Source organism: Poecile atricapillus, chromosome Z (assembly GCF_030490865.1).
Source record: "Poecile atricapillus isolate bPoeAtr1 chromosome Z, bPoeAtr1.hap1, whole genome shotgun sequence".
In the NCBI taxonomy this organism is placed as follows: Eukaryota; Metazoa; Chordata; class Aves; order Passeriformes; family Paridae; genus Poecile; species Poecile atricapillus.
The window spans coordinates 49,285,824-49,301,317 of record NC_081289.1 but is presented as its reverse complement, the minus strand read 5'-3'; the positions used below and the strand labels follow the sequence as shown (position 1 = coordinate 49,301,317).

General features: G+C 33.9%; 2 protein-coding genes across 2 annotated transcripts in view; one reads left to right on the top strand and one right to left on the bottom strand.

The window, feature by feature from the left end:
• Nucleotides 1-15,494, top strand: part of LOC131573608 (mitochondrial inner membrane protease subunit 2-like) — a 405,788-nt gene that overhangs the window by 161,547 nt on the left and 228,747 nt on the right. The window lies entirely within an intron of this gene.
• The window catches only part of LOC131573607 (leucine-rich repeat neuronal protein 3-like), a 31,874-nt gene continuing 17,774 nt past the window's right edge, over nucleotides 1,395-15,494 (bottom strand). Inside the window, exon 2 of the mRNA XM_058827709.1 lies at nucleotides 1,395-4,362. Within this exon, the coding sequence (XP_058683692.1) occupies nucleotides 1,885-4,011 (2,127 nt within the window). The 5' untranslated portion in view covers nucleotides 4,012-4,362 and the 3' untranslated portion in view covers nucleotides 1,395-1,884. The remainder of the gene's footprint in view (nucleotides 4,363-15,494) is intronic.

Sequence of the window (15,494 nt, the reverse complement as noted above, 5' to 3'; positions counted from 1 at the left end):
ATTTATTTTTTTAAATGGCAGCAAATTTTTTAACAAAAATTAAATGCTTAATCTTTTTATGACTAAAACATTATCTTTCAGTCTAGTAGCTGATGGAAAAAAGTAATATAAATTAATTAAAAAGTTTTTTTTCAGTACTGTATTTTGGTTATTTCCTAGTGAGATATTTCAAATACTTATGTTTGCCTTCTCTCTTTCATTAGTGGTACATTTCAGAATGAGGTTTGCTATCAAATGCCAAAGAAAAGTTAATCTATTTCTACTCTTTTCTGATTTGAACAATCAGTAAATAGTGCTTTTAATGCTTTAATACATTAAAGCATTTCAATGCATTCCTGAGAGAAAACTATGAAATAAATGGAATCACAGATGTGTAACAATACTTTCCTGTTTCTGAGGAAATTAAATATAATTCCTTATCAGTTTCTACCTCTATTAAAGAGAGTAAATATCCCAATTAATGAAATACATGAAAATTTTAGCCCTATGCCTTGTGTAGAGAAAAACAACCTTCATGTAGATGAGATTATGAAATTTAGCACAACTAAGTAATTTCTAAGATTTTTAAGAGATTCTACTTTGCTGAAAAAATTGCTGTTACTTTTTTGTTTTTGGCATGTTTGTGCAAAAATGCAAGTTAATATATATTATGCTATTAAAGCTACAAGGTGGATTTATTACTTCCTAAGGACTTCAGGCTTATGTAGGATATCTGTAGGAGGAATAGCTGTCCACTTTTATATACAGCTACACAAGAATTCCACTGCTCATGTGCTGATTCTGTGGGGATTTTGATGTGAAAAATGTCTTTGGTCATGGAAAATGGCTAATATCATGGAGATGTTTCTGTGTAGAGGTTCAAGATGTTATGTTTATATGGATGGTGGTTCACAGTTCTATCATAGAAAGCATTGCCATGTATTCTAGAAGAGACTATTTTTGTCTAGTAATAAAACGATGTAATACAGATATAATGAAATAAAGATCTGCTGGCTCACATGTTGCTAAGAGAACAGAAGTATTTCACACAGATATATAAAAGTGTATAAAATAAAATAAAATCAAAGAACTATTCATTAACCAATATGCATGCTGAAATCTAATTAAAGTGGGCTTAAGTGGCCTCATCTTCAGCATCCTTTTTGCCTTTATAATGTTCTTAAAGTAAATAAAATTTGATATTAAAACTACCACTAAACATACATTTCTGTTAGAAACATTATACAAGCTAAAATCAGCAAAAAATATCCTTTGTGCTCAGATTAGCATTTTAATAGGAGAATATGCAGAGAGATACTTTATCAGACTTCGGAATGTGTTTGTTTATTGTCAGACAAGAACACCCAGAATGGTGGCGTGTTTTCTTTAGAAACAAACAAGACAAAAAGTATTTTGATTTTAATCAAAAATGTATTTTCTCATAAAAAAAAATTCACATACTCACTGTGTCTACTCTACAGAATTTGTCCATTTCATTACACCATATGTCAATCCTAGTATATCTGTTCACTGCAAAAACTCGTGGCTATTTTGTGTAATACAGCACAGGAGGAGGTATTGCTCAGTTCCACTACTTTTATATCATAATTTAAAAAAAAAAATACAGAAAATGTTCTTGGCTACTTCCACTGTATTCCAGACTTAAAAGTCTCATGAAAGTTCTAGAATATGAAGTTAATTTTATTTGGTTGGTAAAATACCCTTAGAAGCCAGTTAATTAAAATTCTTCTCTTATACTGAGTCATATATATTCCATTTGTTGGCAGCAACAAAGTCCAGGCATCTAATTCCTAAGAGAAATATTCTTTTCTTGTTGCCTTTTTATTCAGCACAAATACAGTCATGTGCTTTTTATTTCAGAAGTTAGGTGATATACTGACATATTTACGGCATATTTGTTGGTACACCTATTACAGTTGCTTTTACTTCCATTGCTGTGCTTTTTTCTTTGCCCATGTCCCAAAGAGTGATTAGAGGAGGATAAAGCTCATTGAGTGAAAAGGATTGTTTCCTCAGGTAATTCCTTAGATAGCTGTGTCCAATGCCATAGTTCATATCTTGAGAGATGCAGCTGTAGAGATATATCACAGAGATGATTCCCAAAAGAGCGCCAAGGCAGGCAAGGAATCCTATTATGTTGTTCTTTTCATAGCCTTTCACTTCCAAGTCCAGTCCTTTTGTGGTTACATTGACACATTGTTTCCTATTCTGAGAATAGATAGTGGGAATGTCTATACAAATTTTGTATTCAGTTGATGGATTAAGATGTGTAAGATTATATTCCTTTATATCAGATGGTATTCGAGCACTCTGTGCAGCCCGGGAGTCTTCAGCTTTCAGAAAGGCTGTCCATCTAACACTGGACTTCAGAATTTTAGAACTTGCTTTCCATGAAACTAAAACAGAATTAGATTTTATGTCTTTTATTTTAATATTTAAAGAGTCATTGTGTTCCTGAGGGAAAGAGCCGTCCACTTTAATCATGACTGACTTTAGGTCTGCCCCAACTAAATTTGTTGCTATACATGTGTATAAGCCACTTTCTCTTTGTGTTACATCACTTATGTCTAACGTTCCTTCGGAATGAATGTAGTACTTATCAGAGATAGTGTTAGGCAAAAGTTTGTGTCCTGATGGTGTTATCCAGTAGATTTCAGGTTCTGGTTCTGCTGTTGCTCTGCAGTGCAAAGAAATATGGCTGCCAGCTTTTAAATCCAGTGTAGATGGAAAACTTTCAGGAGCTATCAGGGGAAGACAGATTTCCATCATTTCCCGAAAGTGAATCTGTCTCACATTCTGACCTTGGAATTCAGGAGGGTCTACACAAAACAGGGACTCCGGCTCCATGAAACGAATGTTTGTTTTATTCATGTTAATCCAGCGGATGACACAATCACACCTAATGGGATTGCTGTGTATGCTGACTTCTTTGAGGTTAGGCAGGGATTCCACCGTACTGCGGTAAAGGGCACTCAGCGCATTGCTGTTGAGCATGAGCGATTCCAGCTTGGGAAGTCTGTAGAATGCATTGGGGTGAATGTATGATAATCTGGGGTTATTGGTTGCTTCTATTTTTCTTAAGTCTGGCAAATTATCAACAGCAAGACTATCTATAGAAATCAGTTCTGGCATGTTATTAATTCCTAACTCTTTTAGGTGCAGCATATTGCTAAAATCTCCTCGTCGTATTCTGTTAATGGGATTCTTATTTAGATCCAGAAATTTAAGATTTGTAGCCTTTTGAAGAGCGATGTGGGGCACTCTAACAAATCTGTTGTCATAAAAGGAAATGCTTTCTAAGTTGTCAAGGCCAGCCAAAGCATTATCTGGTATTTCAGTGAGATTTATACCTGCTAAAACTAGGCTGCGCAGATTGCTAAGAGGCTTGAAGTTCATGTCTTCAATTCTGATTATTGGGTTTTCTCCAATCATGAGAATTTCAAGATTAGGAGTAGCTTCAAACCACTTTCTGTTGATCACTTGCAGACCATTTGAATTGAGATGAAGTCTGAGAAGATTATTGAGGCCTATGAAAGCTCCTGGTGCAATCACAGAAAGCAGATTATGATTAATATAAAGCTCTTGCAAATTGTTGAGTCCAGAGAGACATTCTTCAGGGAGTTCAGTAAGTTTGTTTTCTTCAAGGTACACTGAAAGCAACTGTGGTATCTTTCTAAGAGTAATACTTGTCACTGAGGATAAATTGTTCTGAGATAAATCTAGACCAGTTAAATTCACTGGGAAGTCTACTGAATGCTCAATTTTTGCAATATTATTAGTTTGTAGAAGTAGAACTTGTGTGTCAGCAGGCAGTGTGGCTGGAAAGTTAAAAAGGCCTAAATCATTACAGTCCACTGTTGGAGCTTCCAGGTAGACAGACCTGGGGGTGAACCATGGTCTGATTTCACATATACATGATTCCGGGCAGTCTGCTTTTCTTCCTACAGCTTGTAGTAGAGCAGTGGTAACTAGACCAAGCAGTAAATTAATTTTGAGTTGCAGGTCCTTCATCTTAGCTCAAATGTTCAGAAAAGTAACAGACCCTTTAGTATTCCACAATTATGGTCCTGGAATTCAGTATGACCTGGTCAATTAATAAAGCACAATCTTGCATTTATCAAACGATGACCGTGAAGGACTTCCTTCCTGAGGATAAGTGATAAATTTGTAACCAACTTGTCCAGTAGTGAGAAGCATTTTGTGGAAATGAAGGTCACTTTGTCCTTGGTGACATAAAATTGATGAGCTTTGTGAAGATGAAGTATGTATAGATGGTCATAGGAGATTAAACAATTCATTTATTTAGTAGTATTAACTTCAAATCCCATGATTGATTAGTGTTTGCAGGAATGACAGAATGACCTAAAATACAAGAAGAGGAAATAATTAGTATAAGGAACTATAAAGTTATAAATTAATTTAGCCATCTTTTGCTCTCTACTGTTAATTATTGCAAGTAAGAAAAGAAAATGACTGTGGTGTCTGGAGTATTATAGTGGTATCCAGATAGCATAAATTAAGTTAATATAGTAATATGTCTTTAGACTTTTAGCTTGTCATACATCCAGTGGAACATTGTTCTACGGAAAGATGAAGATCCACAGAGTATAAAGCAAAATACATCAGTGAGATTTTTTCCTACATATTTTATCCTCCTTTAAAATATTTTCTTTTCCAGTTATCACTAGAAGCAGACTAATTTCTGTTGGCTTTGAAAATGTAAACACTGAGAAAAATCCTACAGAGCATGAATATTTAACTTTTATACATAAAGTTTTTAACTATAAAAAATGTAATTTATGTATAATCAAAGGGAAATAGAATGGTTGGATTAATAGACATTCCTAATGACATTCTTAGGCAAGTCTGTGAGATATTTATACAGAAATATATGAAATTGAAAATCCACAGGTTTTATATGTAATACTTTTTGTAGCTGCTGTTTAGAAAGAAAACTTTTTTCTTTTAAGTTTTATTTAGAAAGAAATAAGTACCTTATAATAAATAGCTTGTCATCTTGGCAAATTCAGGCTAATCACTGGCTTTCTTATTCTGGCTTCAATAACCTCAATTGCAAGGAATACTAGCAAAAAAGTGTCTTCACAGTGATAAGGAAAAAAAATTACACTAGCAATTGCTTCTTTGCTCAGTAGCTCTGCAAAAATCTGAAATCTGTAGACTGCCTTCAAGTCTCGAATTAACGACTGAAACATTGTGGCATCAATGCCACTTATGGCATCAAATGTGTGCTTACCAGATGTTTGGTATGTACTCTCTTTTTGTGGAGTAAGATAAATCTGAGTGTACATTTTGTTCCAATGTATGTAATACAAAAGTTTCTGTGTTTTCTTGTATAAAGTAGCACACATTCACTGCTTAATTTACTTCAGAATAGACTTTACACTTCACCCAGACTTTGTTTCTGAAGACTGTTGTGCAATATACATTTATGCCCCTTCTCCCCTTGCCTTTAGTGTTAAAATTCACATTGACAGTTTAGAAACCATAAGATCAATGCTTAATTGACCTCGATAAATAACTTTGAAGAGGTTGCTGGTATAGATAGACAGAATTGCAAAAGTTAAGTGTCAAGCATTTGGATTTTAGGTGTCCTTTCCAGGCCCAGGAGGATTTGGCATAGTGACCATCTATGCATTCCATAACAGTTCAGAGGAAAGGTGCTGGACTGTGTAAAGTGATATGAGCATTGGGCCAATTTGAAGTACATTTGGCAAGTCTTTGAGGCTATTCTTTATGTTACGTGCATTTAAGGACATTTAATATTTTATTTTAACATGTAAGTTTATTAATAGAGTGAACAGACAATGTGTGAGATAAACATACAGAAAACATTCTGCTGTTTTGAGGATCAATAGTATGTTTTTATGCACATGGCCCAGTTTATACTAAAATACTAAGACATACTGACGGAAACAGTAAGAATATAATCTGTTCCTATGATCTGGGAAATGAGATGAGCTTGAGGCTTGCAGAAAAATAAAGATTTGTGTTGAAAAGTTAATGCCTGCAAGTTGCACTTAATTTTGCCACGAGGAGGCAAGGTGATACCCCTATGTAGGAATTCTGTCACATTTACCAAAAATCAGTAGAAATCATTCTATGCCAAATGCACAGATGCAATTTCCTGTATAAAGTGAAAGAGGATGGCCATGTGGGGGAGAATTTTTTTGTCCTGTTCTTGGTATATATTGTTGAAGCACATTTCGTACTGACTATTGTATTCTCGATTGGATTGTATATTAAAAATGTGTTTTTAGCATGACAAATACAAAATATATGCTTCAAATAATTGAAAGATCATTGAAAATCTTACCTGAATTGTAAATTAATTGAGATTCAATAGACTGCTACTTCAGATATCTTATCACAGCCTTTTGATCCCACTATGATGCTCAGGGACTTCTGCTCAGTAGAGGTACTTGTGAAAGCATTCTGGGGAAGCATAACAATATAGCTGACCTGGTTTTCTGTCCCTCCTTGGAAATTTGCTATTGGCCGCTGTGAAACATAAAATATGGAACAAGATGGAGTTTTCATGTGTGTCCCAGACACCTGAGAGGCTGTACCATTTAAAGTACATAAACTACATTTTCATGTACTTTTGAGCCAACATACTCCTGTATTTGAATTTATACTCCTGGTTTTATATTCTAGTTTTTATGGGATTCTCAAACCAAAAGTAAGGGCACCAGTGGATATTTCCATGCCATATATATCAGATAGGCTTTCTGCAAAAGGCAGCAGTAAAAAGAGCTGACATCCAGGTTGAAATTCTGCTTCGTTATGATTTAATCTGATGTCCTTTCTCTTTCTGGTGAATGCTTTAGCTAATAAGTCACCAGCTCAAGCTCATATGGTGTTCTAGCATAAATCTTTCTTATTTCTTCTGTTAAAGTCTTCTGTCTTGTGTAAAATATTCACTGAGGTTGAGTGGCCTGAATAACAGATTGTAGAATAGTTTTGACACTTCCAGCCTGCAGCCATCATTCCAAAACACAGTTTCAACTGAGAAATATCTTTTGTTTAAATAATGGCATATCTATGTATTGTTTTATGTAAAAATTATTTGTTTTTAACTGTCATGCAAGGTGTGGAATAAAATAATGTTTCTGGAGTAGAATGGAAATCCATGGTGGCATATGAGATCATACAATTATAGATAGCATATTCTAAGTCATATGACAGTAGTACTCTTCACACAACAGAGTACATAAAAAAGCGATACATTACAACAGCAAAAATTGTATATAATTCTTTGAGTGGCAAAAATCACTTGTTGGTCTTTTGTTTTTAACAGTATTCTAGTGTGACTCCAATATACATCTTGACAAGAATATAAGAGAACATGGATTGCTGATGTAAGTTGTCCAGTCCTACTTGAAGTGATCAAAGCTCCAAATCAAGTTAAGCAGTACAACTGCTTAACTGGTTGCATTGATTATGTGAGTGTGTCTGTGTGTCTGTAGCTAATTTCCAACCTTGAGATGTCTTCAAGTCATTTTGATGTGAAAAGTGAGCTGTCACTCACTGTAATAAAATAAACCTCATGTAAATTGCACTCAGCAGCATAAACTGTATCCGAAGTTCAGTTTCCTTGAAGAATGTGGTGTCACAGAGATAAGCGTTTGTATTGGAAAAAAAAGTGTTTAACTTTGTGTTACTTTTAACTTCTGGAATGCATTGATTCCTTTTCTTCATTAATGTACTAGTAATAGTAAGTACTGAATCAAAATTGAACATAAATGCTCTTAATAGCAGTGATTTTCAGGGTTTTGTTAAGGTGTTCTGGTGCTTTAAAGATGAGTACTTTGTACCATCTAGAGTTTGATGTGAAAATTTTGTATTTTGAATGTACAGTTTTAAAGGTACCAATGTAAGAACACAGAGAACCTGAAAGTTATTTGTTCTGATTCTTTAAGTAGTATTTAAAGTAACTGAGGTTTAAATACAAAGGTTTCTGTGCCAACAAACCATTTTCTTTCTTGTTTTAAAAACCAAATTCTTCCAATAATAGGAGTATGTCAGCATTAACTCTTTGTTAGTGGATTTTGGTGACATCTCAAGATTATTAATGTGATGTTCTAAGTGATTCTTAGAACTTGTACTATTCCTAGAACTTTCTCACAGTAGAGAAGCTTGTATAGGTAAGGCTCCACAGCAGATTATCACCAGTAAGCTGAGGTGTGGGATAGATGTTTCCACACAAGCAGCAGGAAGAAGTGTGCATCATAGTTTTGGAGTCTTTGATGTAAATCTTTACCCAGATGCGTTTATAAATCTTTGTGTGCACTCTGATTGTACTTGAATTTCCTCATGCAGATATAACAGTATGGCTTGTTTCCTAATGTCTGCCAATAAAAAGCCTAAATATTTTATATCTATAAATTAGTATTCCTTATTAGTGCTTCAGGAGTTTTTTTTATTGTTTTCATATGCTAGAACTTAAGGACTAAAACTGTTTAAATCTTTGTGGATAGATTATTTGCTTTTTTTCCTGAAGGTCCATCCCTATTGCTACCCATACTTGGTGTCTTACTGAACGTGGTGTGTGTCTCTTGCTTTTAAGGTATTAATCTCTTGCTTTTAGAAGAATGTACCCTGATGTGTATGACTTTTTGCAGCCTAATTATTTATTGTGTAAACAATGATTGTTATGTCTAAATTAGTTTTCTTAGATTTACTGCTATTGACAGCTGGAGACTTGATTTACAAGAGGGTATCACCATTTTTTGAGCTGGAAAAGACATTCAGTGAATGAATAAACTGAGCAACATTTCTCATCACTGGAGCAACAGACAGTTAAGAACCAAGTCAGAGTGGGCAGAAAGGAAAAGAAACACGTCAGGTTTTGGCAATCGTTCTTTTCAATTTCAGCAGTTAGAGACACAGTGATAAAAACTAAAAATGCAGCAGTTACAGTGCAATGTGCCCTGCTGGCAATAAGGCAAACAGTGCACTTCACAAGGACCAATTTAGAGGTGGCAAGCATTTTGAAAACACAGCTGTTCATACAAAGCTACCTTTCAAACACATCAACTGGAAGAGCACTTCTCAATTCTTGTCATTATAATCACTTTGAGAAGTTCTATGGACAGAAGTCTGGAAATGTCACTAACCAAAAATTAGGCATCAGACATTCCATAACTTACTTGATTTTGGTTACGGCACAGAAGGATTTTTTGGGTTTTCTAAATGTTGGTTATGGAGATACACAGACTGAAATTCAAACATCTAATAGATTTCTGATAATTTTATAAGGCATTTTTTCCTGGTCTGTTTCATGGTCAAAACTAACAAAAAATTGCTTCCTTGGGGAATTTTTTATTACTCTACAATTTATAAAAAGATGCAACATCTTAGGTATTTTACATATTTCATTAAAGTACAAAAAGTTAATATAATAGACATAATAGATTTTCATAACAGAACTGTTCTTGAAACAATATTTATAGAAGTAAGCTATAGCAGCTGATCTGAGAGGATTCCTGAAAATTATATAGGCACTGTAAAATTGGAAACCATTTCTGCTAGCCTATGCAGTCTTGCTTTCATTCTAGTCTCTGGAGCAAAGTGTTTCATTCTGTTTCTCTTTACAAACACAAATTAACAATCCACTGTCTTATGCTCTTAATATTTTATATTCCTACATAGGAATATAAAATATTAAGATGTAGCTAAGATACAGCCTTGCGCTGAAAGAAAAATGATTTTCTAGAAATTTTGTGTTTCTGAGGTGTTCAGCTTGGGCAGCTGAGAGTGTTAAATGTCTTAGGTTGAAAATCTCAAAAGTGAATGCCTGAAGTATTTGGACATTTGTGAAACATTTGGGTAGGGCTCTCTGCTGGGACATTGACTAGTTTTGGAAATGGACTTTACTTTTTTTCTAATGATTACTTTTAGAACTTCAGGCTGGCCCTGAATAGCATTACATGCAAGATGTAAAAGAAATGGCAAAGCTGATATTTAACCCTAGTAGGAATTGGAACTATCTGAATAATTATTTCAGCATATGTATTTATATTTGTTTTGTGAACTTGTTACACCTCCTTTTAATTTTTCTCCTTAAGTGGAATAAATTTGCTGAAGGAAAAGCCACAGTCTTGGAATGTTTAATATGCCTGTAAAACAGGACACGTTCTCATACCTTAGACCATTTCAAGAATGACAAGGTTTTATAAATCATGACTTCTTTTTATATCAATGGACACTGTATGATTTGTAGATTAAAGTAACCTACAAATGCAGATAGAGTCAGAAAAACATTATGATCAGCTACATTTACATGAGACTTAACCTTTCTCACTAATTGAGTCTGGTTTACTATTCTACCGTTCTTGTTTACCATCTCTTAATAGAGTTTAGCAGGTATCAGAAGAATTATCACCACATTAAAATCTTAGTATAGTTCTTATTCCTGTATCAATAAAAATTACATTCCAGTGTTTTGAAAAAAATTACAATATATTAAATCTTACAGCTTAGAAAACACAGTATTCAAAGTAGATGTGATGAAATCAAAAAGTTAAATGGAATCCAAAGGAATATGTATGTATATAATTTTATTGTATATGCTATTCTAGAATAACTTTTCAAGGATATCAATGAACATTTAGTAAAACATTTTTTAAAAAATGGAGGATGGAAAAATATTATGATGTTTACTAGCCTATTTTAAATGGAATTACCATCACTGACCATGACAACTTTGGGAGTACCTGTATTTGCAGTAAGATGTTTGTCAATCAGAATAAAAAAGCTTAATGGAAATACCATTTTTGTTACCATTGTTAAAATGGTGTCAGCAGCATCATTGTGCATTGGAGCTAAAGCTGTGGATCAGGACATCGCCTTTTGTGTTCACTTGCTGCTAAACAAAACCATAATCTTTACTCCATGGAGTTTAAAAATTAGAGGCAAGGAAAAGGACAACTGATGATTCAGACAGATAAGAGAAAAATGTCACTGTGGCAATCTCTGAATTTCCTTGGATTTATTTTTCTCCTTTAGCTGTAGTCTAGTAGTTTACTATCATGATCCTGCATTACTATTCTAGTCTTTAATTTTAGATTTTCTTTCTACTGTTCTGTCTTTCATGTGCTTTTAACTTTTAATCATACACTACTGTGGCGGCGTGCCTCAGGGGAGACGAAGTTACATTGTCCCACCCCAAACCCCTTGTGAAGGGCAGCCCAGGAGTTCTGATTGGGTTTGAATCCCTGGGGGTTTCTCTCTTGTTCTGTTTCTAGTGGTCCCTGACCCTGAACTCCACCCTCAAAGGTGGAGACCCTCAAGAATTCTGTCTCTCAAAAACCCCTGCTGTGCCTCTGTTGGGGGCTCTCTGCTCTGGACCTGAGTTTGTTCCCATGCTGAATAAATGGTTTCATGAACAGAAGCCCATCTCGTTGGTGTTCCATGCTGGTCCCCAGAACCCTGCAGCTTCTCTGAACATGATCCTGAGGTTGCTGACTGCAACACACTATCTAGCCATTGATTACATCTCTCCTTTTCACAAATGTCACAGCAAAAGTTGACAAAAAGTTATTTTGATACCACAAATTAATCATTTCAGTAATTACAGTTACCACCTATTTTTTTACTTCTCTTAATATAAAGTGCACAATTTTTTTAATTTTTTTTTTTTAGTGAACAGAGATTTTAGAAAATTGTATTTATATAACAAGAGAATGAATTTCAGTGGAAGCCACACATTTCTTTACCATTTGAATTTTAACTTGTCATTTATGTTCTAATTTTAATACAGCTTTCCAAATCCTCTTGCAATATATTCAATGTGTGTCCATTAAACTATGTATAATTTTATGTACTTGGATGAGGAAAAATAAACTTTAAAAAGAATCTGAATTTTTTTTAAATTTTATTTCTTCTTCCTGAATCAGATAGTGCATGTATAATTCTGATGTTTTTATATAGAGATGTAACACATCACTAGTATACATATATACTTCTAGTTGTCAGAGAATACAGACTAAAATGTTACCAATAACTCTTCAAAACACTTAGATCCTTGGTATCCTTGCTGTAGTTCTTAGCCTTAGACAGATTTCACTGTGAGACTTATTTATCGTTGCCATTATCAAGCAACAAAAAGGATGGCTGTAACATAGGAAAGTAATATGTTAGTTTAATTTAGATTTATTCGTACACGTTCAGCTTCTTTTTGACAGTTGTCATGTTAGCAGTGGAGAAGCACATATTGGCAGTTACCTAGGCACATAGTTGGCAAGAGAGCAGTCACGTTCTGGATGTGGGTGCATGTACCCAGCTACCAGATGCTTCTAGCAGATGGCCAGAACTAAAGATTTCGGGCCAGTTTTGGCTTGATTTTCTAGAAAGCTACCATATAGATTCTGCAAGTCTGTAGTAGATTTGACTAGTAAAAAAGCCTAGCCAAAATCCAGCAAAGCTACTGGCAAAATCTGCATATGTTTTTCCTCTGGGGCTCCTAAAATGTAAATACTAAATATGCCTAAACCATAGAAATAGGTGTGTTCAGATATCTGTAATAAAGGCAGAAACAGGCAGTGGCATACTTACCACATGATATTTTCCTTGGAAATTGGTTGTTTTTTTTTGTTTTGTTTTCTATCATGGGGGAAAAGGTCACTGTAATAAAACTAGTATAATAATAATCATTGTAATTTTAGGAGTTACAATTTCTATTCTATAATTTGTCAATAACAGAAATTTAGGCTTTGAAGACCTGAATTACTTTAAATTGTCAGTCTTTAATGGCAGCCTCTGAATATTTAGTGAATTCACCTTTTAGTTTATTCTTTTATTTATGGTTTGTTTGGGACATGGTCACATCAAGGTAAATGCTCATAATAATTTAAAGAAAAATTATGTCTTTTATTGAATATCAACTGTAATAATCCAAAGCTATAAATGGGTTTAATGAATGCATTTATATCAGCAACATTCTGCTACAATCACAGCCAGTAATTGGTGTATACTTAGAACATATTACATGAAATTTAGTTTGAGATACATGAAGGCAAAACATTTATTGCTTATCATTACAGTAAGCAGAAACTAAAACTCAAAAAATGGTTTATTTTTGAGGTACCGGTAGAGATATTTTTGAGATATTTATTATGTCATGAATATTCTTGTCAAATTAGGCTGACTTGCCTTTTTACAGTTCTGACTATATTGGGTGATTACTTTCATTCAGAGACACCTGAGGAACCAGGTTCACAATGTATTGTTCAACAAAAATGGATAATTTTTTTGTAATTTTTTTGCTTGAGGCAGTATAGAGAAATTGATTGATAAAAAATAATAAGATGCAAGAACTGACAATGCACAAACCAGAATATTATTGTAAAGATCAGAAAATAAAAGTTCTCTTTTCTGCTGTGTTTTATAAGTTGGGGTAATTTAGGGCATACTCACGAATTACAAACTCATAGGGATACTGTCATATACTGTTTTGATTGCAGAAACTATTTGGGTTTGTATTTAGTTTTAATTACAGTTTTTGCTTAACTGAGCATGTCATTAATGCTACTACATGGTAAGGGTTTTTTTATGTGATTCTCAAAACTAATGTTATATTTAGACCTAAAATTATGGGGTTTTTTGGCTTTTATAGCCTATTCATTTGCTCTAAACCACATCATGTGTTTACCATGGATCACTTTTTATTTCCCCAGGAATATATACATTAAAATGATGATATAATCTCCTCAAAATTTACTTTTTAAAATAAGACCAGAAGAAAGATGATAAATACAATACAGATAAACAGCAATACTTATAGTTAAGTATCATATTCCTTCTACAGTGTATGTCACTACAGCAAAATAATCTTATAGTCCCTGGAATATTAACTGAATCCTCTTTCAAGTGCTTTTGACTTCCTTTCAAAACTGAAAGTTATTTTAAACGTTTTCAGCATGTGTAGATACAATACTCACCAATCCCACTCCATTATTTCCCAATGTATGACTCTTCTAGTGTTTTACTGTTATTTCAAAATATTCTTTTAAATTTTGTCTGAAGTGAAAGATTGACCCAGTTCCTTAATGTTAAATGATTTGGTTCATTAGCATTGAACAGGATTACTTCAATTATGAAACTTACACAATATAGCCACATCTTGATTTTGTATTTCTTTCTTAGCTTTCCAGAATCTATCATCTTTGTATCACCTTTCTGAATTTTGGATGCCAAATCTGACATCAGCACAAAATCTGACATTCTCATCTTCCAAAGAATTTTGACCAGTATTTATTGTTCAAGAATTCATGCCAATCAACCAGATTGCAATCACTGTAATTGAAAGTTTGCATTAGATTTTCCTTGACATCCATAATTTCTCTTGTATTTTGTTGTGGCTCCTACTTATGATTCCAAGATTTTGGATAGACATGTCTGCAGTAAGTGCATATATAGAGACATGAAGGAACACTACCTCATACGTTATGATCAGAATGATGGAGATGCACAGATGTATTTGTGCAGTGAAATGCCTCTTGCTATGGAAAAGTTGCACTTCAGACTAAAGAAAAGGCAAGTTAGAATTAAGATACTGAAAAGATGCTATTAGTGGTGATTATGGAACAGCTTTTTTGTATCACACGTATTAAAGTGGGACAGATAAACCATTTGAAACTGTCCTTCCAGTTTGTCCTTCCAAAGATGGATTTGGCATAATTTTGTATGATGTTATGCCAAAGCAACTGCATTTTTATTCTAAGACATTTTTTTAAAGCCTGACTTCAGCCTTCATGCTTTCAGGTAATGGCATGGTTGTCTTTTTCAGCTGTAAAACAACTTGAATAAGTAAAGACAGATCTTGCAATAGTGTGATATTTCAACAGTGTAAAATGACAAGTTGTGCTTTCAGGGTCTAGTAGTAAGCTGGAAGTCATCAGAGTGATTATCAGAAGTCAGGACAAAGACAGAGTATGCTTCCTTACTCATAGGGGGACCACTGGCACCAGAATGCTTGTGAAAGAAAAATTATGAACTCAGCAGATGCCAAGAATCATGTTAGCTTATTGGCTACAGGTAAGAACCCTCATGAAATGCAGTGTATGGTGGTGGTCATTATGGTTCAATACAACAAATTGGAATTAGGGCAGTATCAGTTGGTATGAGGAAAATTATAATACATTTTCTGAAAGAAACTAGGGAAATGAAGGTTGCTTCCTCTGTAAAACAGTTTTAGATTTGTTGACAATAGAGAAAGAGTTGTTAGTTCTTTGTACAGATATTTAATAAGTGTCAAATCATTTACAGCTATATAAGGAGTAGTTATATTTATTGAATAAATGTGGAGTTGTTTATCTCCTTGTATGTTTATCTCCTTGCATCATAATTCTAGAAAAGTATGTCAACTATGAGAGGCCATATGAAGATTAATTGCTGTTGATCTTTGTTGAATTAATAAATGGTTCTCCCCAGTTCACTAGGAGTGTGTTTGGAAACTAACTGGAACTAATTGA